The sequence below is a fragment of the Saccopteryx leptura genome, chromosome 1 (genome assembly GCF_036850995.1).
Source record: "Saccopteryx leptura isolate mSacLep1 chromosome 1, mSacLep1_pri_phased_curated, whole genome shotgun sequence".
Taxonomy (NCBI): domain Eukaryota; kingdom Metazoa; phylum Chordata; class Mammalia; order Chiroptera; family Emballonuridae; genus Saccopteryx; species Saccopteryx leptura.
The window spans coordinates 328,269,455-328,295,816 of record NC_089503.1 but is presented as its reverse complement, the minus strand read 5'-3'; the positions used below and the strand labels follow the sequence as shown (position 1 = coordinate 328,295,816).

General features: G+C 39.1%; 1 protein-coding gene and 1 non-coding gene across 4 annotated transcripts in view; one reads left to right on the top strand and one right to left on the bottom strand.

The window, feature by feature from the left end:
* The window catches only part of KLHL32 (kelch like family member 32), a 241,751-nt gene that overhangs the window by 75,825 nt on the left and 139,564 nt on the right, over nt 1–26,362 (top strand). For all 3 annotated transcript variants that reach the window (XM_066358849.1, XM_066358848.1, XM_066358847.1), the window contains exon 4: nt 25,672–25,779. In XM_066358849.1, coding sequence (XP_066214946.1) covers nt 25,672–25,779 — 108 coding nt within the window. The remainder of the gene's footprint in view (nt 1–25,671; nt 25,780–26,362) is intronic.
* Nucleotides 11,141–11,216, bottom strand: TRNAS-AGA (transfer RNA serine (anticodon AGA)). The gene has a single exon. It is a non-coding gene; the product is annotated as a tRNA-Ser (tRNA).

Sequence of the window (26,362 nt, the reverse complement as noted above, 5' to 3'; positions counted from 1 at the left end):
ATATGCTTCCAGTAAAGCTTAAAAAATAAAATGAAGAATGAAAATAAATGTCTTTCTAAACCACTCAATGCTGCCTGAATATTAAAGGACTTGTAATAGTTTTTGTCTTTCACTCAGTCACTCTTGTCCCAGCTTTCTCCTGGGCACGTTGTCAACACTCACTTGATCTCCAGGAATGTTGTCACAGTCTGATTAGTGCAGTCCTCAAAGCATTAAATTTAGTGAGGGAGTAACTTTTTCAGAAAAAAAAAATGACTAAAAATACCAGCAAAATCACCACCAGGTTCTTAATGCCTAGAGTAATTATTTTTAGTTTATCTTTTTGGTGTTACTGTACGGATATAAATATCTACCACTGTCCTACATAGCAAAGCATTATTCTGCAGTTATTGGTGCATGAATGTCACTAACATTAAATCCCCTGATGTTCGATAGTTTTCATAGTTGATCTTACACTGGCCTGGCCTGTGATTAATTACCCTGCTCAAGGCCAGACAAGCACTACTGAGTTCAGTGGCTATTGGGTGTTTATGCTGAAATAGCAGCATTGCTAATTCTTGCAGATTTGCACACTGCTGTGTCCTTCCCTTTCCCTAACATCTGTATTTCATGTGTCAATCACAGAGGCATCACAGTATCATTCTTGTAGTACATTTGGGCTATGCATTATATGTTAGGTGATCACTGTTTTCCACCAAATGAATACTTGTTTTAACATTCAATTTTATAAAATCTGCTTATAGAAATAATTTTTAAAATAAAGCAATGTTTGTAGGAATTAAAGGGTATGGAGAGAGAGTGAGCTTTCATTAGCTTTGAAGATATTGTGAAGACTCCCAAGGGGAGAGGAAGAAAAGCTTAAGGAAGTTTAAGAAGACTAATGGGCAGATTAAGAAGAATGCTGGAAAGTGATTCAGATGTAGGATGGTTTTGAATTGTATATTTCCTTTTTGTTTGTTTGTTTGAGTTTTGGTAGCTAAACCATTAAGAAACTAATTTGTTTGCTGGTTGTAGTTACCTATTTTCATTGTATTTAATGAAATTCTGAACAAAGAACTAGTGACAATAGAAAAAGTTAGAAATCCAATATTGACCATTTTATCCCATCTGTGTTCTTTTTCTGCTAAGTTAATTTTACTCTATACAACTATAAAATAACTTACATCTAATATTTTTATTTTAAATCTTTTTAAACATTTTCATTTTAATTTTCTTAGGTCTTTTTAGTGTTTATTTTTATTGACTATTTTTTAATACAGAAGCTATGGCTACTTCACAAATCTGTGTGCTTCTTTATTATTGTGGCAAGAACAGATTAACTCCATGACTGGTTACAGTGCCAAACGGTGCACGTAGTTCACCACTTTCTCAGTTCTATAGATGTCTACGGAACATCCACTGTGTGCAAAAATGTTTGTGCGGGAGGTTGCTAAGGGTACAGGAAACATCACTAGAGGTGAAGGCTGAGACCTTAGGGATGTATGAGCTGGCACATGAGGAGGGGATAGAAAGAGAAGAATAAATGCCTGTGGTTGGAACCTCAAGGATGCCTTTACTCAGATGGCAGAAAGGGAACGATAAGATGGCCAAGGTAACAAAAAAGAAAGAATCAAAGATACAAGAAAACTAACCAGCAGGTACATTTTAATCATAGCCGGAAAATAAAAAGGATTTCAAGAGATTGATACGTTCAAGGAAGGTGTAAAATTTTTCGCTCTTCTTTAGGAATTTGGTTTCAGTAGAGTGTGGGAAAAGAAGCTCAAATCTAAGGGGTGATATATTAATATAAAAACATTGATCAGGCTACATGTGTCCCATGGACCAGTGCCAGACTGCGGAATGCTCAATAACTGTTCATACAGATGAGCTACCGAATGTAGATCAGCTGTACCGTGAGTCTTTGTTAGTTCCTGTTTTCCACAGGAAGTCTCTCTCAAGGAAGCGAGTAGTGAGTGCATTGTGTTCAGGCAGGGATTTCTTCCCTTGTCTCTGATGGATACCGAGCAGTTTGAAGATGGCCACTTTGAGGAGCACTGATACACATAATAACAACGTAGATGTACACACCATTTCATTTTTATTTCCACTTTTTATTAGCTTTATTGAGATATAGTTCTCATATAACATTGATGTGGAAAGTAAATGAGAGAATAAATGTCAGGTGTAAACCTAAAGTTCTGATTCACTGTATACTAAACCCTAAATTTATGGTCTATAATGTCGGTGGTGGTTTTTATTTTTCAAGAAGAAGAAAAGTTTTTATTTTTAAACTAAAATTCTGTCAAGAAGCAACATTGTTTTAAGCTACTCAGCAAGGACAGTTTTTTGCCAATTTTCTCTGTATTTTAGATTTCAGTGTTTATTTTATTTTGAAATTATTTTTCACAAGACTGTACTGTAGAAATCTAAATCTTTAATCTTTTGAACATGCTACAAGCTCTCCAGACCTCCAAATTTTCTTCACTGTTAGTATTGTAGGATTTACTGGCCATGCCATTGCTTCGTCTATAGTTGACAATCCAGGAATATTGTAAATGTGATTTTAAATGTTTGTATTGCCAGGTTGTCATCTCTTGTCTACGCAAATTCACCTCAAATCCCATTAGGTCAGCATTTGAGGTCTTACAGTACAGTTTCTGTGTTCTTTTTTGAACGTTGCAAGAGGTAGTTGCTGAAAATATGAATCATATCTTCCTGTTATAGGCAAAGTCAGTTTCAAGAAGCTTTGTAGTAAATCACCTAAAAAAACAATGAATTATGTCTTAAAAGTTGGAATGAGAGAAGCTTCCTAATAGTGATAATTATTAATTACTCACCACAAAGTATATGTGTAGGAGGAGCAAGTCTCAAAGCTATAATTTTTTTTAAAATCTGTGCCTTTTTACATAGTGAATTTAAAAATCACTTTAAAAGGGGTTTTATAAAAATGTTGAATTCCTTTGCCATAAACTTTAAAAACTATAAACTCTAAAAGTCCCAATCCACTGAAGTATACAATATATACAGATTTTTTTTTCAGAACTATCTTTTATCTTGAGTTAAAAATAAACACTAGGATCATTGGAAACGAACCCCCCAGTATGTAAATGTTAGGATAAAATTATTTGAAACTTCATAGTGGAAATGAATATTAAGAGTAAAAGGATTGGCCAGAAAATGAATATATCCCTGATTAAGGAAATAATGATTGCTATTTAAGCTGCAAAGTCTAAACATGGAAGGCGAGATAAATTGCCACTCAACTGATTCTATTTTGCTTACTAGCCATGGTACTCTGTATATTCATATTCCCATTTTCATTTAATCCCCCAGTTATCTTCCGATGTAGATATAACAACAACTTTACAGATGAGGAAACTGAGTTTGGTCAACATGGAATAATTTAAGATTGCATAACTGCTGATGCCAGCATCCAAATCCCAGCCTAGGTTTGAGTACCTCCAAGCCCCCTAAAATTTTCATGACGCTAAACTGTGTGGACCTCAGAGAACTTTTTATTTAAGGTTGCCGTTAGCGGTGAGCATTGTGGTAGGCAGAAATAATGACCCAAAGATGTTCACACTCTAATCCATGAAGCCTGTGAATGTTGCCTTACATGGCAAAGGGACTTGGGAGATGTGATGAAGTTATGGACCTTGGGGTGAGGGATTGTCCTGGATTTTACAGCAGGGCCCGATGTAATCACAATGGTCCCGACAAGGTGGAGGAGGGAGTCGGAAGTGTCAGAGAAGGAGATGTGACAATGGAAGCAGAGGTTGGAGTGATGTGATGGCAGCCCTGAAGGAAGGGTCCTGAGCCAATGGATGGAGCAGCCTCTACAAGCTGGAAGAGGCGAGGAAACATTCTTTCGAGAGCCTCCAGAAGGACCGCAGCCCTGCTGACGTCTTGCTTTAGGAGAGGGAAATCCATTTGGAACTTCTGACCTCCGGAACTGTTAGATAATAGATGTGTGTTGATTTGAGCCACTAAATTTGTGGTAATTTATCATAGCAACAATACTAAACTCATATTAGCATCTTAATGATAGCTAGCTGAGTGAACTTTTCCTTGATTCGTGGTGTGTGCAAAATTTCAAATATAGTTTTTCTTATGAGCATTTCTATAGTCCTGACGTTATAGGTGCCACTGATTATGTTGGGAAATGAGAACTGATCATGGGTCTCAGGTTTGAAGAGCAACTAAACTCTATATAGCAACCATCATAGAAGAAGTCATTGGGTTTCTTTATCTCAAAGCAAAATATTAGAAGAATCAGGTGGATTTGGTATATCGGTGCAGAAAACTTGATTATTGTTATGGTTGGTTGTGGTTATTATTTTTCACTGATCCTTCCTCAGCACCATACTTCAAAAGGAGCTCTTTTTTAATGTTTCAGTTTTGCCTTATGAATAACCAGATCACTGTGCCCTCAAACGATGTGTGGCAAGTGCATTTTCTGACCTTACAGTGGGGGTCCCCTGACATGTAATTTCACAAGAAAAGAGACTTATCCCCTTATCCTTTAAATAGGTGAACTATAGTAATTGCTCTTAGAGTACTTGTGAGGAATAACAGCCCTGGTCCTTTAGGAGAGGATGTGTGAAGTTGAATGTTTTAGGAGAAGACACAGATTTCCACAGCAGTTTGGTCCTTGATGAACACACTGAGCTAGTGTTAGGTGATTCTTTTGTTAGAGTTTTTTTCTTCTTAATTAGCCACATTATCTTAGGAAAATTACTTCAGTTTTTGTGCCTTAGTTTCTTTGTTTTTAAATGAAGACAGTGCTACCTGCTCTGTTATCTCATTAAAATAAACGTACTGACATAATATAAATGCAGTGGTTAAAAAAGAATAAAAATAGTTACAACAGTGATGGGTGATATTTTTATTATTACTAAGAAGGTTCCCGGGGCACACGTTGCAAACACACACACACACACACACACACACACACACACACACACACCAGGTCCAACAATGAAAAACCCAGTAATAATCTCTTGATTCTGTGGAAGGATAAGGTAATATTTAGTCAACAGTGTAAACAGCATAAGTGTTTATTAAGAAGTTATTCAAGCTTTTCATATAAGTTCCACAAATACCTTTTATCAGAATTTATACTAATTTTTCAGTGTGCCCAGAGCTGAAATGTTTGTCACCTACTGAGGCAAAGGAAGAAAACAGTGAACTGTGTGAATCGCGCCTACTTTGTAACTTGCTGTGACTTTAATGAATTAGATTATTTCTCTTTTTGTCACAGACAGTATGTGTCAAAATGGATAAAGGGTTATTTTATAAATTTGTTGTCATAAAAATTAATAGTGTGAAAAGTAATATAAGTGCACAGAACTCGCACTTGGGTGTTAGGCTTACCCTTCAGAGCGCGGATGAGCCCTGGTCTGTGTGGGAGAAAACTTACTATTCGTAAATTTTTCATTTTTATTTTTTGTTTTTACTTTTTTATTTTCATTTTTGTTGAATTTATTGGGGTGACACTGGTTAACAAAATCATGCAGGTTTCAGGTGTACAATTCTAGAACACATCACCCGTATATTATACTGTGTGTTTACCACCTCCTGTCAATCACTATGTATCTCCCCTTTACCCTCCTCTACCTCTCCCCACCCCCACAAACATATATATACTTAAAATCACAGTATCACACATATATTGATGATTTTTGCCTTAAACTGTAAATACTATGACGACTTAAAATTTATATGAAAAGTTTACCTATGGTCTTTGACATCTGCTGGACTATGGAGCCAGGGTCCGTCAGTAGAACTGTGTGCTGTCTTGTGTCTGTCTGCCTCCTGAAGTCCTGTTTACCACATCCAGAGGCTTAGCTCTGGAGAAGCTAAAGGTGTGTTGAGAAGGGTGTGTTACCAGGACAAGTGGGCGAGGTGGAGCCCAGGCTGAAGACTTTGAAATACATGTTGGTCATTTATTAAGTGGACAAATATATATTTTCATTTTTCTTAGCCAAAATCCCATAATATTAAATTAACTTTAATACTGCTGGCTTTTGTATGTTAATTTGGTTAGAAAAAAATGCTTTTTATCTTTACTCTGTAGTCTGTCTTAATGTAGATGAAACAGTCTGTGTACCTAATTCCCATAAAGATACTTAATTTCATTTTTTCCCTCTTGATGCTTTTAATATAGTTAACTTAAACATTAGAACTCTTCATGGCGCCTGCAGAATAATTAAAATTTTAGTTAAGAAAACATATCCCTTCTTGATATTATGTTTACTGCATATAATACAGTAAGTGTAAAACAGTAAACTGTAATAAATCATGAAATATGGATACAGTAAAGCATAGTAGTATGATTCACCATCTATAATGCTAACACTATTCTGATGAAATGCAATCTTTATTGAGATTCTAAAATCATTTAGCGTTTTCCCTGCCTTAGGGTATCCAGTACAAGTACATTTTCAATTCTCATTTATGTTGCCATGGAAAAAGAAGTACGTAAATATGCTTTCTAGTTTTTGTATTCTCCATAGATAGGAATTGTCATTTTTATAGTGAAATCAGTGTTGTAAGTAATCTATTAAAAATGACTTTAAATGAAACTAAAGGGCAATAAAAACATAGAAAAATAAAGATTAAGGACTAATAAATTTAATTGTCAAGAAGTAAGTAAAATTATAAGCCCTGTATTTTAGAGGATAAAACGACAGGGAAGTGGATGGGGAATAATATTTATTTACTCAGGTGCTGAAATAGTGTGCAGAATTTTAAAGCAATAGGATTTGATTTTGGGTGGTAGGCACACAATGCAGTATACAGGTCATATACCCTAGAAATGTGCAGTTGAAACAGATATGATCTTATTAACCAGTATAACCCAGAAATTAATTAAAAAATAAATTTTCATCTAGAATTATAAATGACTTCATGGGCTCTACTAAGGTTTAAATGAAAAGAACTTATTGACTCATTTGACAGATTCTAAGTGGCTACTCTAAGCCATTTTGTCATTAAATCTATGAAAGAGTTTTCTGAGACAGATACCTGCCTTCATTTCATGCTCATGAAAAGTAACGCTTAGGGAGATAAAGTGACCTGGCAAAGCATGACTAATAAGGGAGGCAGCCAAGGCTCAAGCCTTAGTTATTGGGCTCTGTAGCCCAAGTTCTTAACCCGTGCTTGCCTGCCTTCGATTCTGCTGAATGGCTCAGTGTCAGAGCAAGAGCTTCAGGTTCTTAAAGTAGACCTGACTAGAACTGGGGGAGCAGATTAACATTTCATTTTACAGATGTTAATCTCACAAAAGAGAAACCTGGGTATGTCCTGATGGGTTATACCAGTGGTCCCCAACCCCCGGTACCATTTGGTACCGGTCCGCAGAGAAAGAATAAATAACTTATATTATTTCCGTTTTATTTATATTTAAGTTTGAATGATGTTTTATTTTTTAAAAATGACCAGATTCCCTCTGTTACATCTGTCTAAGATTCACTCTTGACACTTGTCTCGGTCACGTGATACATTTATCCGTCCCACCCTAAAGGCCGGTCCGTGAAATATTTTCTGACATTAAACCAGTCTGTGGCCCAAAAAAGGTTGGGGACCACTGGTTATACCATGCAGTGTGTTTGGGATTCAGGGGATTAATAAGCAGAGGCAAGCTGGTTGTGTCTAAAAGATTTTAGTTGAGCTCAGAGACAGATGTCAAAGCTAATTCCAACTAAAGGTTTCTGATTTCCCAGGGTTCTCATCCAAGGCTTAGGCCAACAGAGCGAATGCTCTATTATCGGGAGAGTAGCTGGTTTATTTATCTACAGGTGAAGGTTTGCTTGTTGCATTCCATTCTGGAGAGGGGCTGATAGAGCAGATAATGCCAAACACAAAACAGAAGGCAGGGACTCGTGCAGGGAGGGATTAGGCGGACAGGAGCATGGAGTATAGAGAAATTAATTGTACCATGCAAAAGCACATGCAAAGGGGACAGGGTTCTCTATTCTTGAAGTTGTGATAAACCAACCAAATAATTCAGAAAGGTATAGAAGCAATAACGTAGCAGAGATGGCCAGCTAATCTCCAAAGACTGATATTCCCTTCTGACATCGTTGCTTGGAAGTGTGCTCATCCAGGGACTTTATTTTCCAGTAGACATTGTATTTAGGTGGGGCCACTTGACTTTAAGCATATGAATAGAAGGTCTGAATTGCTGGCAGGGTGAAGTGGTTATGAACAGAGAGGTACTGCTCCAGTTTCTTTCCCCATCTGTCAGCCAGATGGAAAGGGCTCAGAGGAGAGCAGAGCTCCAAGGTGGAAGGAGTCTGAGCCCTAAATGACTATGTGGACGGTTGCTCAACTAGAAACACACTCTGTGGGCTGCATTATGAGTGAATTAAGCCATGGGAATTTGTTTATTTCTGTTATAAAACTACTGAACATTGTAATGTCACATTACCTTCATTCATGTAGAATCATCATCTGACTCAACAAATGGATGAACCTATGACAGTGTGAAAAATGTTAATTGATGTACTCAGAAAGGAATTTTATTCTATGTATAATTAATATTGCATAAAGAAAACTTTTTTCATTGCTACATATGTTCAAAGGAAAAAGAGAAACAAATACAAAACATGAAAAATAATAACATGACAGAAGATGGCAGGAATTAGACCCATTATTTTATTTATTGCAATATATGTGAACTGTCAAAAGTTATATGTTGAGAGGCACAAACTCAGACTGAGTGAAAATATAAATATAAGTATATATAAGAAACATATCTCAAAAAATATACATTAGTCAGACACTAACAAAGTATGAGTACAATATAGCACAAATTGAATTCAAGATGAACAGAATTAGAAGGGACAAAATATGATGCTCAGGGCTGACCAAAGGAAGACACTATCAGGGAGGTAACAGTTATGAACCTGTATCTATTTAATAAAGCTTCAAAATATATTAGGTAAATAATAGGATCAGAGGGAAAAATCAACAAATCCTCAATCATGGTGGGAGATTTTTAACACTCTTCTCTCTGAAACTGACAAATTATGTCGATTTAAAGAAATTTTAAAAAGTGAAGGATCTGGATAGCACACATTCTCAACATATATTAACTAGTTGCAAAAAACTGTGGTTAAGTAGGTCATTCTGACCACATAATAAGTAGGCCATATGGAACTTATTAAAACCGGAAATTATTTACATAGTCTAGCCTCCCACGTATTTGCAAATTAAAAAAAAAATCATCTTTAATCATGAGTTAAAGGGAAAATCAATGTCAAAATTGCAAAATATTGAAAACTGAATATAATTAAAGCGTTGTTCTTAAGATGGATTTGTAGCAGAACACTTCCAGCCTTTTTGCAGTTTGGGTTCCCTGGGAAGAAGTCCCTGATATGGAATTTAGAGTGAAGAGTTCTTGGAGTCAACACTCACTGAAGGAGGTGAGAAAACAGGACTTCAAAGAAGTCCATCTTCAATGTAAGACCAACAACTTCAGCTGACTCAACAGGGAACTCTGGAGCTAAAATGCCCTTCAGTGTTGGGCTCAAGCAGCAGGACTTGATATTCTTGCACATATCAGCCATGGGATGTGGGGCATGGGAAAGGGCATGGCGTTGAACAAGGCACTGAGCAGCTGAGACGGTCCCTGAAGAAGCTGGCAGCTGAAGTCTATCTGCCCACAGTTCTCCCAGCAGCTGGGACCACACGTTCTTCATTAAAGAGGGATCTGAGTGGCATATCTCAGTGTCCTCTCTAAACCTTAGTGTGTTAACTTTAAAATTAAAAAGATCCAGAATGATGCACTGTGCTTTCAACTCCAAAAGTTGGAATTATAAAATAAACCCTAATTAAATAGCTGGTATGAAATAGGATAAAAGCAGGTATTCGTAAAGTAGCAAAGAAAATTTTCTTAATTTCAAATATATTCAACCAATTTTTTAAAAATACAAATTATTTTGACAAAGTTTGGCCCAATGTATTTAAGAATTATAAAAAAGGAAGAGGTGAAAAATATATAAAAAGATAATTTGGGTGGTATAAAAATGAAAAAGGTAACATTTAGACATGAAGAATGGAAAACTGATTACCAGAGATGCCTTATAAACTTTATACCAGTGAATTTCAAAACTTTGGTGAATAAGTTTCTAGGAAAATATAAATTACCAAAATTGGACCAAAGGAAAAAGAAAAAAATACAAGAAATTGGGTCAAAGGATAGTCAAATAACCGCATACCTCTTCAGAAAGAAAATGGTGCCAATTTTTTTCTTGCCGGAACTACCAACTCCTTACTTCACAGCTATTTCCCGTATTGTACTAACCTGTTCTAAAGTCCGGAAGAAACTGGAAAGCCACACACCTCATATGACAGCATAATTCTGTTACAAAAACACAGAGGCAGCAAAAGAAATGAGAACCACGTCTCACCTAGGAGCATAGATACAAAAATTGTAAGCTAACTATAGCCAAGTCATGTAATTAATTTCCAGTTCTCTTTTGTTTGTTTTTCAACTCATCAGTACCTCAATTACTTCTTGTTCCTTGAAATACTTTCTTCGCTTGGCTTTTGGTTTCCTGGGTTTTCCTTCCACTCCCTGGCTGCTACTTCTCAGTATATTCTTTGCTGGTTTTGCCTTGTCTCCTCAACTTCTTAAAACAATAGTGGCCTGGACTCTGTCCTTGCCCTTCACTGTCTATACCAGCTTTCATGGTAATCTCATACTTTCTAATGGCTTTATATACATATGTGCATGTGTGAATGTAGTATAAAGTGATGATTAATCAAGGTTCTCCATAGAAACAGAACCAGTAGGATTATATATATGATATATATGAAACGCTTTATATGTGTATAAAGGGATTTATTATAAGGAATTGATAACTTTTATTTATTTTTTCTGAAGTGAGAAGCAGGGAGGCAGAGAGACAGACTCCCTCATGAACCTGACCAGGATCCACCCGGCATGCCCACTAGGGGGCGATGCTCTGCTCATCTGGCCCAGTGTTCCTTTGTAACCAGAGCCATTCTAGTGCCTGAGGCAGAGGCCATGGAGCCATCCTCAGCACCCTGGCCAACTTTGCTCTAATGGAGCCTTGGCTGTGGGAGGGGAAGAGAGAGACAGAGAGGAAGGAGAGGGGGAGGGGTGGAGAAGCAGATGGGCGCTTCTCCTGTGTGCCCTGGCCGGGAATCGAACCCAGGACTTCCACACTCTGGGCCGACACTCTACCACTGAGCCAACTAGCCAGGGCCAAATATCTAGTTACCCAGGACCCAATCAAGTTGACAAATAAAACTGATCATCACAGATGACAACTTCCAAATTTATATCTTCAGACTGGACCCATCTGGGAATCCAGAATGTGTATCACCAAAGGCCTGCTTATTATCTCTTCTTGGATGTTTAAGAGGCATCACACATCTAGTATGTCCAAATGAGACTCCCAATTTCCTCCCATAAACCGGTTCATTACAGTATTCTCCACTTCAGTTAACAACTCTATAATTAATGTAGGTAGGCGCCAAACCGCTGCATGATTTTTGAAATTAAAACTGTCAGCAAGCCCCATGGCTCCACTATCAAAATATATTCAGGCTCCAACCGCAGCTACTACCACCACCGTGGTGCAAGCTCCGAGCATCTTCAGCCTGGAGTTTAGCAATATTCCCCTTCCTACTCTACCTTCCTGCTTCAATCCTTGATCCCTTCGTGTTTATTTCAGTACTGCAGCTCCAGTGATTGTATGGAAAGTGAAAGTCAGATGGGATGTCACTTTGGCTTGACACCCTCTGATGACTTTCACTTTCACTCAGAGAGTAAAATCCAGGGTCTCAGTCTACAGGATGCTACTTCATCAGGCCCTCCCTCCCTCCACTGCAGTTATCCTGGTCTCCTTGCTGTTCCTCAGGCATGCCTGCATGCTCTGACCTCAGGAACTTTGCACAGCTGTTTCCTCTCCCTGCATTTCTCTTCTCCTAGACAGCTATATGACTTGCTCTCTTGCCTTCTTCAGATCGATGCTCAAAACCTACTTTCTCACAAAGCAAGAATTAACATTTTGGCAATAACCTAATATTTAAAGAAAACTACATTCATAAAAATAGTAAAGACAAAGCTACCATTTAGGTTGTTATATTTATGAGTTATCACGTCTTCAAATTTTTGGTCTCTAGCTTTTTAAAAAATTTTACTTAGAAAATTAAATTTAACAAGGTGACATTGATCAATAAGAGTATGTAGGTTTCAGGTAAACATTTCTATAGAATTTGAACTGTTGATTATGTTGTATACCCATCACCCAAAGTCAAAACATTTTCCATCGTCTTATATTTGCATTTCTTGAATATCTAGTGAAGATGAGCATCTTTTCATTTCTCTGTTGGCCATTTGTATGTCCTCTTGGGAGAAATGTCTGTTAGGTCCTCTCTCCATTTTTTAATTGGATTGTTTGTTTGTGTTTTGCTGAGCTTTGTGAGTTCTTTATATATTTTGGATATTAACTCTTTATCAGAGCTGTTGTTTAAATATATCATCTCCCATTTGTTGGCTGCCCATTTGTTTTGTTGTCTATTTCTTCTGCTGTTCAGAAGCTTTTTAGTTTGATGTAGTCCATTCATTTATTTTTGCCTTTACTTCCCTTGCCTTTGGGGTCAAATTCATAAATTGTTCTGTATGGCCAAGGTCCATGATTTTAGTATCTATGTTTTTTTCTATGTAGTTTATTGTTTCAGATCTTATATTTGGGTCTTTGATTCATTTTTGAATTAATTTTTGTGCTGGAGGACAAACTGTAGTCAAGTTTCATTCCTTTGCATGTGGCTTTCTAATTTTCCCAGTAGCATTTATTGAAAAGGCTTTCTTTTCTCCACTGTGTGTTTTTGGTTCCTTTGTCAAAGACGATTTGTCCATATTTATGTGGTTTTATTTCTGGGCTCTTGATTCTGTTCCATTGGTCTGTGTGTTGTTTTTCTGCCAATATATTGCTGTTTTGATTATTGTGGCTCTGTAGTATAATTTGAAATCAGATAGTGTGATACCTCTGGCTTCATTTTTTTTCCTCAGGATTGCTTTGGCTATTCGGGGTTTTTTGTGGTTCCATACAAACCTGGTGATAAGCTTTTGGAATCATCAGCCCAGTCAGCAAAAGCTCGTTCCTCTCTGGGATTGTGGATCATAGTTGTTCAGCAGTGACAAGAGTGGCTGGGCCCATAGATTCAGTTGGAAATACAAAACTGTCAGTTTCACCTGCTTCACAAGTAAAAGTGATTTTGGTTAAAACTAAACATTTTTTTATCCATACAGATAGATCTCTCTGTGTAATCTGTGGTGTGGGGGTTGGGCAAAAAGATGACTCAGACACTGGGGAACACTGTATCTGCTTTCTCCCTACACATGAGAATATGGCATTGCTGATGCTGAGAGTTAAAAGCCAGGATAGTAAATATTGTACTGACTGCTCAACATAGAACTTATTAGATTTTTGGTGGATATGAACTGTTGGAAAGGAGATTTAAGTGCTGAACCAAGGGACAGTGACCTAGCAGACACTGCTCTTTTCTCAGATCCAACTGGCCTAGTTTTAAATGGACAACGTCACCAGAAACCACTAGGGAATTAGGAGCCAGGGAAAACTGGACACCTGGCTACTCATAGGTTTTGGAGTCCTTGACTAATTAGTTGGGGATCTAATGTGGTAGAGTGTGGTCTCTTCCCCTTAAGCTGTAACTCTGAAAATATCAGAATCTGGTTTAGAGGAGGAACCTAAAATGCTGCAAAACACACACACACATACACACACACACACACACACACACACACACACACACACACACACACACACAGTGTGTGTCCGTCAAGTCATGGTGCACTTTTGACCGGTCACAGGAAAGCAACAAAAGACGATAGAAATGTGAAATCTGTACCAAATAAAAGGAAAACTCTCCCAGTTTCATAACTATTTAGTGCAGTTCGATGTGGGCTCACACACAGATTTTTTAGGGCTCCTTAGGTAGCTATCCCGTATAGCCTCTACAGACTCGTCACTGACTGGTGGCCTAGCAGAATGGGGTTTCTCTACAAAACTGCCGGTTTCCTTCAACTGCTTATCCCACTGAGTAATGTTATTCCTATGTGGTGGCGCTTCGTTATAAACGTGCCAATATTCACGTTGCACTTTGGTCACGGATTCGAATTTAGCGAGCCACAGAACATGCTGAATTTTCCTCTGTACCGTCCACATCTCAACTGGCATGGCCGTGGACTGCTCCACTGTATACACAGTGTTACGTCATCATCTGCGTATGTGCACATGCTGCCACTTCATGGGAGGGGTTTCCTTTTATTTGGTGCAGATTTCACATTTCTATTGTCTTTTGTTGCTTTCCTGTGACCGGTCAAAAGTGTACCATGACTTTACGGACACACTGTGTGTGTGTATATATATTTTCTTATATATGTATAAGAAAATATAGTTCCAAGAATCTGTGGAAATTAACCAAAATTACCCACAGTTGAAAATGGGCTCAATTTCTCACCTAAGTCATAATCAACTGTTGTCTGTGAGTAGATGTTGACCCCCTACAACTTGCATCTGGTGATTAGTTATTTAGTTAATATCTACCAAAAGCCCCCATGAAATAGCTTTTTAATTTAGCCAGAAAAAGAATAGCACCATTAATTATGGCCTTGAAATTTAGAAAAGCCAAATTAAGCAGTGAATCTGACATATTATAGTCAGTCTGTTACAGAGCTTCGCACCCAATGGATGTTCGATCAGCATTAATTGCCTAACGGTGGACAGCTCCACATCTGCCTGTTAAAGAAACTGCCGTGGACTTGGTAAATAGGAGAAGGTTGATTTGAGATGTTCTGTGGTCCTTGTGAGCACCGAAAGGCTGTGGGCTCTGGATTTTAAAAAATTGATCAGACTTCATGATTTCCTTTTAACTGAACACATTCACTAAAAATAGAATCCCCTTGTCAATTCAAGGTGAAGTACCAGTTAATAGTGGTCATGGTCAAATGTTATTTTTAAATGGAAAGCTGAGAGCCTCTGAAGTATAATGTCACATTCTCTTTTTAAATTATTTGCATCAATGCCAGAAATATCATTAACATTTCAGATCAGATGACTGTTACTTTCATTAGTGTGCTGTTAATGCACTGTGTTCATTGAATGGAGAATGGTGAACTCTGGCCTGCATTTTATTCTTTCATTCAAACTGATTCACTTTTATTGAATAGAAATAAGACAAAGCTAGAAAAATGTTTATGATGTAATAATAATTGCTGAGTTTTTATCATTTCCTCTATGCAGTCATTGTGCTATGCTCTTTGTATGTGTTTGTTTCAAGTGTGTGTTGAAAGATTATTTCACATTTTCTGCCACATCTTTTTTTATGATCCTGAAATGATAACTTTTACAGTTTTATTTAAATCACCATTTTACTCATGCTTGTTTAATCGCAGTGATCCAATCAACCTTAGCTTCCTTTGAGAGAACAAGACACGTGTTTGAAGGATAATACAGCTGCTGAAAATGTTAAACCTTTAGAAATGGAGTATTGAGGAAAGATTGATGTTTTATAAAAAGAGGGACAAGACAGCTGATCATGTGCATCTGATGAATTGGGGTAAAGAACTATTGGGTTCTATAGATAAACCTTGTTTCTGTTTAGCATTTTTATAAAAACTGATTCAAAATGAATTGCCCGCACAGTGGGATGATCCAGCTGCTTACTGAATCAATTGCTTTTAATTAGCCCATCTGATGCTGATTGGATTTGGGGCTTGTGTGCCTGGATTCCTAAAACGTTGATTTCACAATATTCTTCTCACTTAGAGATATGTGATTGTAAAGCCATGAGAGATTTTCATATCAAATTGCTCTTATCACTTTAAAAGTTATGTATGTCTATATACATTTTCATGGGATTAAAAATTCTTTGTCTAGTTATTATTGTTATTATTTTACAGAGAAAGGGATAGATAGGGACAGACAGGAATGGAGAGAGATGAGAAGTATTAATCATTAATTTTTCGTTGTGATATCTTAGTTGTTCATTGATTGCTTTCTCCTATGTGCCTTGACTGTGGGACTACAGCAGATCAAGAAACCCCTTGCTCAAACTAGTGACCTTGGGTCCAAGCTGGTGAGTTTTTGCTCAAACCAGATGAGCCCGTGCTCAAGCTGGCGACCTCAGGGTCTCGAACCTACGTCCTCTGCATCTCAGTCTGATGCTCTATCCACTGTGCCACTGCCTGGTCAGGCTAGTTACTTTTTGAAGGTATTTGACCTCTGGTGGATTATTCTTTTTTTTTTTTTTTTTTTGTATCCTTCTAAAGTTGGAAACGGGGAGGCAGTCAGACAGACTCCCGCATGCGCCGGACCAGGATCCACCCGGCATGCCCACCAGGGGGCGATTCTTTGCCCATTTGGGGCATTGCTCTGTTGCCATTCTAGCCATTCTAGCTCCTGAGGCAGAGGCCATACATAGAGCCATCCTTAGTGCCTGGGCCAACTTTGCTCCAATGGAGCCTTGGCTGTGGGAGGGGAAGAGAGAGACAGAGAGGAAGGAGAGGGGGAGGGGTGGAGAAGCAGATGGGTGCTTCTCCTGTGTGCCCTGGCTGGGAATTGAACCCGAGACTCCTACATGCCAGGCCGACGCTCTACCACTGAGCCTACCAGCTAGGGCCTTGTGGATTATTCTGAAACTCTTTTCTTCCCCCATTGTGTGTGATGTGGAGACTTTTCCTGTATTCTGCATGGACAAATGTGTTTGTGAAAGGAGTAACATATGGGACAAGCCGAACACTTCATATTAAATTGGCCTGTTCTGCCTTGGATCAGGATGGCTCCAGTGAAGTGGTTGCTTAGTAACTAATGGGGTTAGAGGAAACTGTGTAGCCGGCTCTCACCCTCATCTGTGTGCACGCCTAATGAGGGGAGAGTGGCGCCAGCGTGTGTTGCCTGACTCGCAGCTATTAAACCAACGTGATGAATAAAATGGAGATGCCAGAGCTGAAGTCTTACACACTTTATTTTATGTTACTATGTTAAAAACAAAAAAATATTGAGAGATCATTAAAAATAAAGAACTGTTAAAATTTGTTTGACATTAAAATTTTAAGAGTGATTGTTAACTTACATTGAGTTTTTGAAGAGTAGAATCATAAGCGATAATTGAGGTGATCTCACTATTTTCTTCAGCGTGCATCCAAAAAGTTCTCTGTAGAGAAAGGGTGACAGATTTTCTGTGACGATGCCGTGAATTCTGAGACAGACACAGCATGTCTTGGTGCTTGTACATATGCATACTTTACGGTGCAGGGCGACGCGGCTGTCATTATACCCGTGGCCGGTATCACAGTGGGGTTCTGACCACTCTCGCTAGAGCCTGACTTTGGCCTCACAGTTCTCGGCAGGGCTGCAGGCAGCCACTGCCTACATCAGATCGGGTGGAGAAGAAACTGTCTTGTCATTCTTTGTGGCAAATTGGAACTCATTAAAAGCTTCTACTTTTTGAATTCCATAGGAATGGATCTGAGCGATTTGTGTCAGTAGCGGTTTCAAGGTGGCCACACAAAAGCCATCTTCAGGAAAATATGAAAAAGAGATAGACCAGGGAAAGTCAACCAAAATAATTGGAAAAAGGAAGATGGTGTCATGGATTTGCCTGCAGGTTCCTACCACTGCCGTGATCCGTCCAAGAACATAAGATGATTTACTCCTTCAAAGGCCTTATTCTCGAAACCATGGCACTTTCTTAACTTTTCTTTCCGAAGCCTCTTGCCCATCCTCCTGAACTGGGGGAACAGTCTTCCCTTGTTAGGACTTGGACTCAGGCCTCTGCCCAGGCTGCAGGAGTTCTAGTGTCTGCTTCAAGTACTAACAGTTTATGACTCAGAATTTGGAGTAGGTGCTCTTTCCGGTAGGAGACTTAAGAGCTGTTACCACATCTAGGAAAGGCTGTTAGAAAAGACAGTGAACTTACGGACCTTCTACTAGGGCCAAGGGGAGAAAGTTATCAAGAGGGTGATTGTATTTCCATATATTTTCGTGTGAAGTATTGGGTGTCTCATCACTTTAGACATTCAGCTATGCAAGAAAACACTGCAAGGTGTGGAGGATGGGTGGCAGCTGTGCGTCCATTGTACTGTGCATGTGGATCACTTGGAGCTTTTGTTAAACTCTGCCTTCCCGTCCGGTAGGCATGAGGTGGGTGTGAGACTCTGCATTGTATCGAGTAGCAGGGTGAGGCCAGTGCTGCTGGTCTAGGGAACACACCTTGAGTATGAGGGGCCAGTGATCTTTAAAGTGTCTTCCAGTTTTAACATTCCATTTACAGAAGAGAAGCTAGAGTTTTAGTTGTGATACTAAAAGACACCCAGTGCACCTTTGATGAGCCACATTAGAGCATCTTCTGTATCTTACAAAGCTCTCCCTGAGTGGCGATCATGTTTAAATCAACACAAAGTCCCTCATTCTGCCCCCTCAGTTGCTCTAACTCTTCTTTTTCTCTTCAGACTTTCAACCTTTTCTGATAGTACTGTCCTCTAAAGTTCCCTCCCTCCCTCCTTCCCTCCCTCCCTCCCTCCCTCCTTTCCTTCCTTCCTTCCTTCCTTCCTTCCTTCCTTCCTTCCTTCCTTCCTTCCTTCCTTCCTTCCTTCCTTCCTTCCTTCCTTCTCCCCTTTCTCTCTTTTTTCTTTCTTTTTAAGGAGAGGAGGGAAATAGATTTCCACATGTGCTCTGACTGGGATCCACCTGGCAACCCCCATCTGGGGCCAATGGTCAAATCAACCAAACTATCCTCAGTGCTTGAGGATGACACTCGGACCAATTGAGCCACTAGCTGTGAGAGTGGAAAAGGGAGAGAAGGGGGAGTGGGAGGAAAATAGAAGTAGATGGTGGCTTCTCACATGTGCTCTGACTGGGGATCAAACCAGGGATATCCACATGCTGGGCCGACGCTCTATCCACTGAGCAAGCTGGTTAGGGCCAAATTGTTCTTTCTTTATAGCAATTCCCCCTCATTTATGCAGACTCTGTATCACATCTGCTCAGTCACTCCTTCATGCAGGCCCCAAAGTCTAAGGACAGCTGTCAAAATGTAGGAAATCCAGGTTTGGTCTTAGGCATATATCCTTAGATTTTGAATGACAGACCAGAGGGTCTCAGGAATGATTCATTCTGTAATGGTTTATCCAATATATTCAGTAAGAAAGAATAAAAGTTCCATCCATAAATATCTGAGAAATAGTTAAAAGAGTGGACTTTTTTACATGGTGGGTCTTAAAGTATTGAAATCTCATACCCAAAGGATATACCTATAGACCAGAAGGTGGCAGGAGCACGAGAGGAATGAGCAGAAGCCAAGAGACCTGAGAGGCTGGCCCAAGGCTAAAGCCAGATGAGTGGGTGCCATTTTTCAGTGTATGTAGCAAGCAGCAAGGATGAGTACATTCATGGTTAACCTGACTTCATGATGGGAACAGATTCTGGCCTTCACACTTACTATATCTTTAGGTAAGAAGAAAGAACAACTGGACTGGTGTCTTTTCCATTCAGTTCTCCCTCAGAAGACCCCAGTAGTTGAAATATGGCTGCCTTGAGAAGGAGGAGAATTCTAAACAGAAACAGAAAAACCACATTCCCACTGGTTTTGAAGGGCTCATTATCACCATGTAATTAATTTAAGAAGCAACTGTGCCAAGAGTAAAGCTGTGAAATACAAGTAGGTTTTTTTTGAATAAACAAGCTACATGTTTGAAGATGTTGGGAAAACCAATATGGTTTACAGTTTGTAGTATATAAGATTGTTTTTTTCTTTATATGGTTAAGGTGAGGGGAAACTGGTATTTTAGCAATATTAATTTTTGCTGCCTAGTGGTAACCATAGTAATATAATTTTACTGCTTTTGTTTGTCCTGATATTTTATTCTCTGAGAGTATTACTATATTGTTTGAGGAAGAATTAAAATAGCTATAAAATATATAAGGGAGAAAAAACTCTCCAACCAAACCTCCCCACTCTTTCAGGCCATTAAACTCCCCAGATAGATTGGATTGCTTTTGCATTCAAGAGATAAAGAAGGCAAATAGTCCAGTTCAACTGTGGCCAGGACCCTTTTCTCCTTAATGTCAGGGAAATGGTCTATCGTGGTTAATTTAACGATCTCATTAACTGGGATTTACTACCCATTCTATATGTGAGGTATAACCAAAATGCAATAAAAGATGATCACCACTAACACTAAATTGAACAAAATGTAATCTTTGTTGATTCAGAAGTTAGCTTAAATCTCTGAATGCCTCTTGGCCACTGTAAACATTGCTAATTATATAACAGTAGGAATATAAAGGAGGTAGAGAATCAGGCCAGAACTGCAGCAATTATTGCAATTTATTTTTCAGTAATTCCCTTAAATATGCTTGTTGACTTTTTTTATTTTATACTCTCTCATAAAAAATAAGGGTTGGATGTGCCCCAAATAATCTAGTTGTTTCACCTGTAAAATTGATTGGATTCCTTGTAAACGGGGAATTCACAATACATCTTGCCCGTATCTAGTGTTAACTCCAAAGCTACACGTAGTTTACTAAAAAGATCATATTTCACCAACTTGAAGTGCTTTAAAAAGGCTCATCAGCTGTTATTCTACTTATTTTTGAAGATATTATAGACTTTTCATTGGTCAGTTTTGTGGCATAACGTACCAACTTAAAATTGGTCATAGCTCCTCTTGTGACTGCATGACAACTAACGTGATCCCAGGGACCTGAATTCATGTGCTGTGATGTTAGGAAATACAGGAGAAATAACACACTGTAAATCCGTAACTCTCTCTGACGTGGGCAATTAAAGTGGATTGTATTCTCACAAACTGGGTTTTCAGAAAGATTTGTGGAGGAGGCAGCACATTCTCAGCCAAGAGTAAACTATGACAAAACTGTAAGTCCCAGCCTGGCCAAGACTCTCCAAAGACAATGCACTGTGAAGCGAGGAAGAGCCTGTGCAATGCTTTCATATTTGCAGGCAGAACCTTAGCCCATGCTTTGGCAGAGTGTGGCTTTATAGAGAACATTACCATATGTTCTTATATTTTCCAAATGCCTAGCTTTGACTTATTTGGATTTAGCTTATGGTAGATACTTTCTTTTTAAATTTAGCTGTGTCTTATATACCAGGTCTAAAACTTCTTACATCCTGAAAATTCTTTCTTATGTTAAATTATTTTTGTTTACAGCAGTGTAGACAGAACAGCTGGACATCATCCACAGCTGAATTTTCCGAGAGCTGGTTCATTCATTCATCTATTCATTCACTGTATTTGTTGCATGCATGCATCGCTAGATCCAGGATCCCCACAGTGAAATAAGGAAGACATGGAACCCATTTTGATGAAGCTTAGTTTACCTTTTCAAGAAGATCGATGCTAAAAGATAGCACTCTTAGTCTCATCACCTCTTTTGCTACCAAAGAGGCTTTGTCCTTCCCATGGGCTCTGGCAGGTCTGCCGACATTGTTTCTGAAGTTCGGGCAGCCTGGGCAGCTGGTGTTTCACTCTGTCAGGGGGCCAGGTTCTTTCTTACTTTGGTGTTATCCCGTGAGCCTTTTCTAATTGAGGTGTATTGGAAGTGTGTTAAACCCAAGACTTTGACTTTGATTTAATAATTACCTTTTCAAATTAACCAATTTACTATTTTTTAAAAATTATGATATGTTAAATTTGTAATATTAAATTTATAAAAATATACGATATGATATCAAGATGGAAGTTATTGTGTTAATGGCGGTGATGGTTTTTATGATGGATTCTGCCCTTAAGTTGGGTATAGGAGGAGGTGGTGAAAGTGAAGTCCTACAGCCAGTCACAGGAACTTTGAGTAGGATTGTCATTAGGAAAATATTAGAAAGGAATGGATTCAGGCAGAGAAGAGGGGAGGGGGCTGTTTCTTAACTCTCGGTCCAGTGGGGATTGAAAGGAGATGTGGGAGAGCAGAGTAGGACAGTCAGTGTGAATTAGGATGGGAGTTTCTATTTACTAAGCATCTGCCATGTGCCAAGTATTATGCTTGAATTTAAGCATAATTGTATGTAAACCTCAAGGCAACCCTGTGAGGTTTGGTATCATCCTCATTTTACAGATAAGGGGCCTGAGGTTTAGAGAAATGAAGGACTTAGCTGAGGTCACCGACATTCAAGGTAAATTGCCCGCATGACTAGTAGGTTATAGAACCAAGATTTGAATCAGCTGTGTCTTCCTACAAAGTCCTGAAAATTAAAGTTTCAAAAGGCAGTTGTTAGAAATACACAGGTAACTGATGTCCTTGATAATGATCCAAACAATACTGTGTAAATGAAATAATAGTTTCTTCCTCTTATCTATAACGTAGCCACAACGATCAGTTTGGTGCTCCTTTATTGCTTATGCAAACATCTACAAATAATTATGTACGTTATTCCCAGGGCTGTGTCCTTGCCCCAACCCTACTAAGCCAGGCATCAAGTTCAGTAGCTCGCACCCCTCTGGTTGAAGATGCCTGTTCTATGCCAGTTGCCCTGGTTGCTTTTGAAAGGCACCTACGAAAGCAGATTTAAAAAACTCCCTTGGCAGCTTGCTCTGTTATTTAACTTTTGCTCTCAGGAACTTTTTTCCATTTCATTAACCCAGTTAATTCTTTTGCAGTCTGAGGCATCTCTCTCTTGCTCTGTATACGAGATTGATGGAGAGTAGCTGGTCACCCTGTCAGGTGCAATTTCTTTTTTTTTTTTTTTTTTTTTTTTTGCATTTCTCTGAAGCTGGAAACAGGGAGAGACAGTCAGACAGACTCCCGCATGCGCCCGACCGGGATCCACCCGGCACGCCCACCATGGGGCGATGCTCTGCCCACCAGGGGGCGATGCTCTGCCCATCCTGGGCATCGCCATGTTGCGACCAGAGCCATTCTAGCGCCTGAGGCAGAGGCCACAGAGCCATCCCCAGCGCCCGGGCCATCTTTGCTCCAATGAGGCCTTAGCTGCGGGAGAGGAAGAGAGAGACAGAGAAGAAGGCGCGACGGAGGGGTGGAGAAGCAAATGGGTGCTTCTCCTGTGTGCCCTGGCTGGGAATCGAACCCAGGTCCTCCGCACGCTAGGCCGACGCTCTACCGCTGAGCCAAGGTGCAATTTCAACTTGGAGGAGCTGGGGGAAAAAAGTTAGTGTGAGGAGTGTTAAACCCTGAAACACCAATATAATAAAAAACAGACCTTGGAAACAACTGAAATTTCTTTCATGTTCTTTTTAAAGTGTCGATAAAAAGTCTAGAAGCAAATTCAGAATTAAGCAAATGGAAAACTTTTTTTATTGTGACCTATGACTTTTAATTTTAAAAGTTAAGTTCTTCTACAAGTACAAAGCAGAATCCATTTAACATTAAAATCTATTATTAATTTTTATGTATAGCTATACTTGGTTTCCAGATAACCCCAAGAATCTGGTACTTCTAATGTATCAATCGTTTTAACTGAGAATATATAAAAGAAGCTTTAATCTCACAAAATATACCTTTCACCAAAAGCTTAACTATTATCAAGCCACATACTGAATGCTTTCCATATTTACTGTCATATAAACTTCAAACAAATTCATTAATCCCATTTTTCAGATAAGAATATGGAGTCACGGGTTATATGTTTGTCCTAGTCACTTGCCAGTTATCAAACTCAGAATTGTTTGGTTACAAGTTCGCCCTGAATTGCTGTGCTTCACCAAACCAAGGATTATGTAACTTCTAAACCAATATTCTTAACCTACCACACAGTACCTTAACTGCAGGATCAACTCTCTAACTAACCAGGTTGCCAAATCTGCATAGTGACCATTTACCTTTACAGTAATAGATTCTAAAGGATAGATTTAGAGCACTACATTTTAAAGCTTAAATTTTGTTTATAATAAACTACATTTCTGAAAGTTAAGAATATTATTAATTTAAAATGTATAGAACTATGAAGATCAAAAATATATCAAAATAAAAAAAATTGCTATAAGGTTCATAGTAATAGATTGGCAAAACAAAATTTGACATTTTTAAAATTAAAAGGACAGGGTGAACTGAACTATTACCCCATGGAGCAGTGAGGTAGGTGTGTAGTGTTGTTGTTGTTGTTGTTTTTCAGGGGTTTTGTTTGTTTGTTTTATTTTTGTAAAGTTAGCCAAACTGCAAAATCTGAAGGGACAGTCCATCCAGACTTCTCTCATTCTGATACCAATCGCAAGTTTGAGGAGATTCCTAAAACTACTCTCATGTTCAGTAATTTGCTAGACAGAGTCACAGAACTGAAAGTTTTTATACTTGCGGATTTTTCTTATTACAGGGAAAGGATGCCAATTAGAACCAGCCAAGGCAAGAGACACAAAGGCAGGTGCAGAAGGGGACCCACTACAGGGCTCCTGGCTGCCTTCCTCCTGTGCAGTCACAGTGTTACCTTCTCACAGTTGGCCATGCTGTGTGACTGTGCACAGAGGACTGCTAATGGGAAGCTCTCCCCAGCTTTTGGTGTCCAGAGTTCCTACTGGGGCTCACTCACAAACTGCGGTGTGCATGACCTTCATCTCTAGTTCCTCTGGAGGCCAGAACTGATACGGTGTGGTCCAAAGCCCCCGTCACAAATCATGTTCCTGGACTGTCAGTGATCAAAGCCCCCGGACAAAGAAAGACACTGCTAGGGGGCAGGATATTCCAAGGGACTAGAGATCACGTTCCAGAGCCCAGGGCACAGTCAGACCTTTCTTTGGGTTAGGGCAGTTCTTTACTACACAGACATATATCGCATCTTGATAGTGCATTTCATCATCAGGAACACAAAATTGAATATTCTCTTTATACCTATTAAGTCAACTTTGGTAGGTCACCTGGATAAAAGCTCTTGTGTGTGTGTGTGGGGGGGGGTGCAAACCCATGCTTTTGTTTAATTTGGCAAGTTTTTATTTTTTTAATTTTCAAGTTTCCTTTTGACATCTTAATCATTCAGTAGAAGAACTGATTTTTAGTAAGTTGGCCTTTTGCAGAATTGGTTTGGGGTCAAATTTTCACTGAATCACTTAGACAGTGGTCTTAAAATCAAGTGAGTATCAGAGCCACCTGGATGGCCCATCACAGCATAAGGTGCTGGGCCCACTCTGAGTTTCTGATTCAGTCCGCTCTGGGACCCCAGCCCCAAGAGTCTATAACAGTTTCCTGGGCTATACCCATGTCAACAGTCCAGGAGCCACATTTTGAGAAGCAGGGGAATAGATTGTGTGATATATGGTAGAAGAGAGGGGTGAGATCTACATGGAGGTGGGGGCAGGAGTGCTACTTCCCGTGTTCTGTCGGCAGGGGTGTTTGGGAGTGCTGCACATTTCCTGGTAGCGGAGAGACGCCAGCCTGGATCGAGAGAATGAGTTCAATGAGTGAATTTAAACACAGTCACCCCAGAGAATGGCCTGGGGGTGAAATGAGACTTTGTATGAGGAGGCATGCCGTGTTGTTTGTGTTATTGTACCTGGTGGGAGTGATTTGCAATGACCTGTGTAAATGAAGCTTTGTCAAAGAATTCAGAAACCAAACTCAGTCTTGAAATTGTAAAACTTTCTTTTCCCCTAGTTGCTCTAGGACTCGGGCTAGTTCCCCTGCTTTTTAAGTCCCATAACTCTGTCTCTTCCTCTCTTCCCCACCTCAGGCAATGTTCAGTCTTTGCATGGTGGAAAGTGGAGCTGATGAGGTGAATCTACATGGTGTGACCAGCCTGGGCTTAAAGCAGGCTCTGGAGTTTGCATACACAGGACAGGTATGGTACAAAATATCAACTAAGAGGCTGAACTTTTAACTATATCTAATCAGAGGAGCTTCCCCTGGAGGCATGAGATTTAGTTATTTCTCTTGTCATTCATTTTGATGTTTAAAATTTTACACATCTTTAATTTTGTAACTAAAGTGATGGAAAAGTAAGTACAGTACTATGATTTTAAATATGACCCAGGGAACACAGTATTTTAATCTTTGCTCAGTATTTTGCTGGTATAATTTTATAATAGTCTAAAGAACTATTATATTGGAGTTTGCAAGATAACTTGCATTCTGAAGCTCAGTGACTGAGTCGTGGCTTTATTGGCTTAACATCAAGACCAACAACAAAAAAAGTAAATTCCCAAAAGGTTATGTCTTGCATCTTGACACCCTGTCCTCCACACAGATCTCTGGGGTCAGGATGTCAAATAATAGATTAGAATGTGATGGTTTGAAAGCCAGAATTGTTCATTACTAAAACTGTTGAAGGGCTTACAGGCATCTCCAGAGTACATAATTACTCTCTCTCTCTCTCTTTCTCTTTCTCTCTCTCTCTAATGAAAGAGTAATAATGACAATTAATA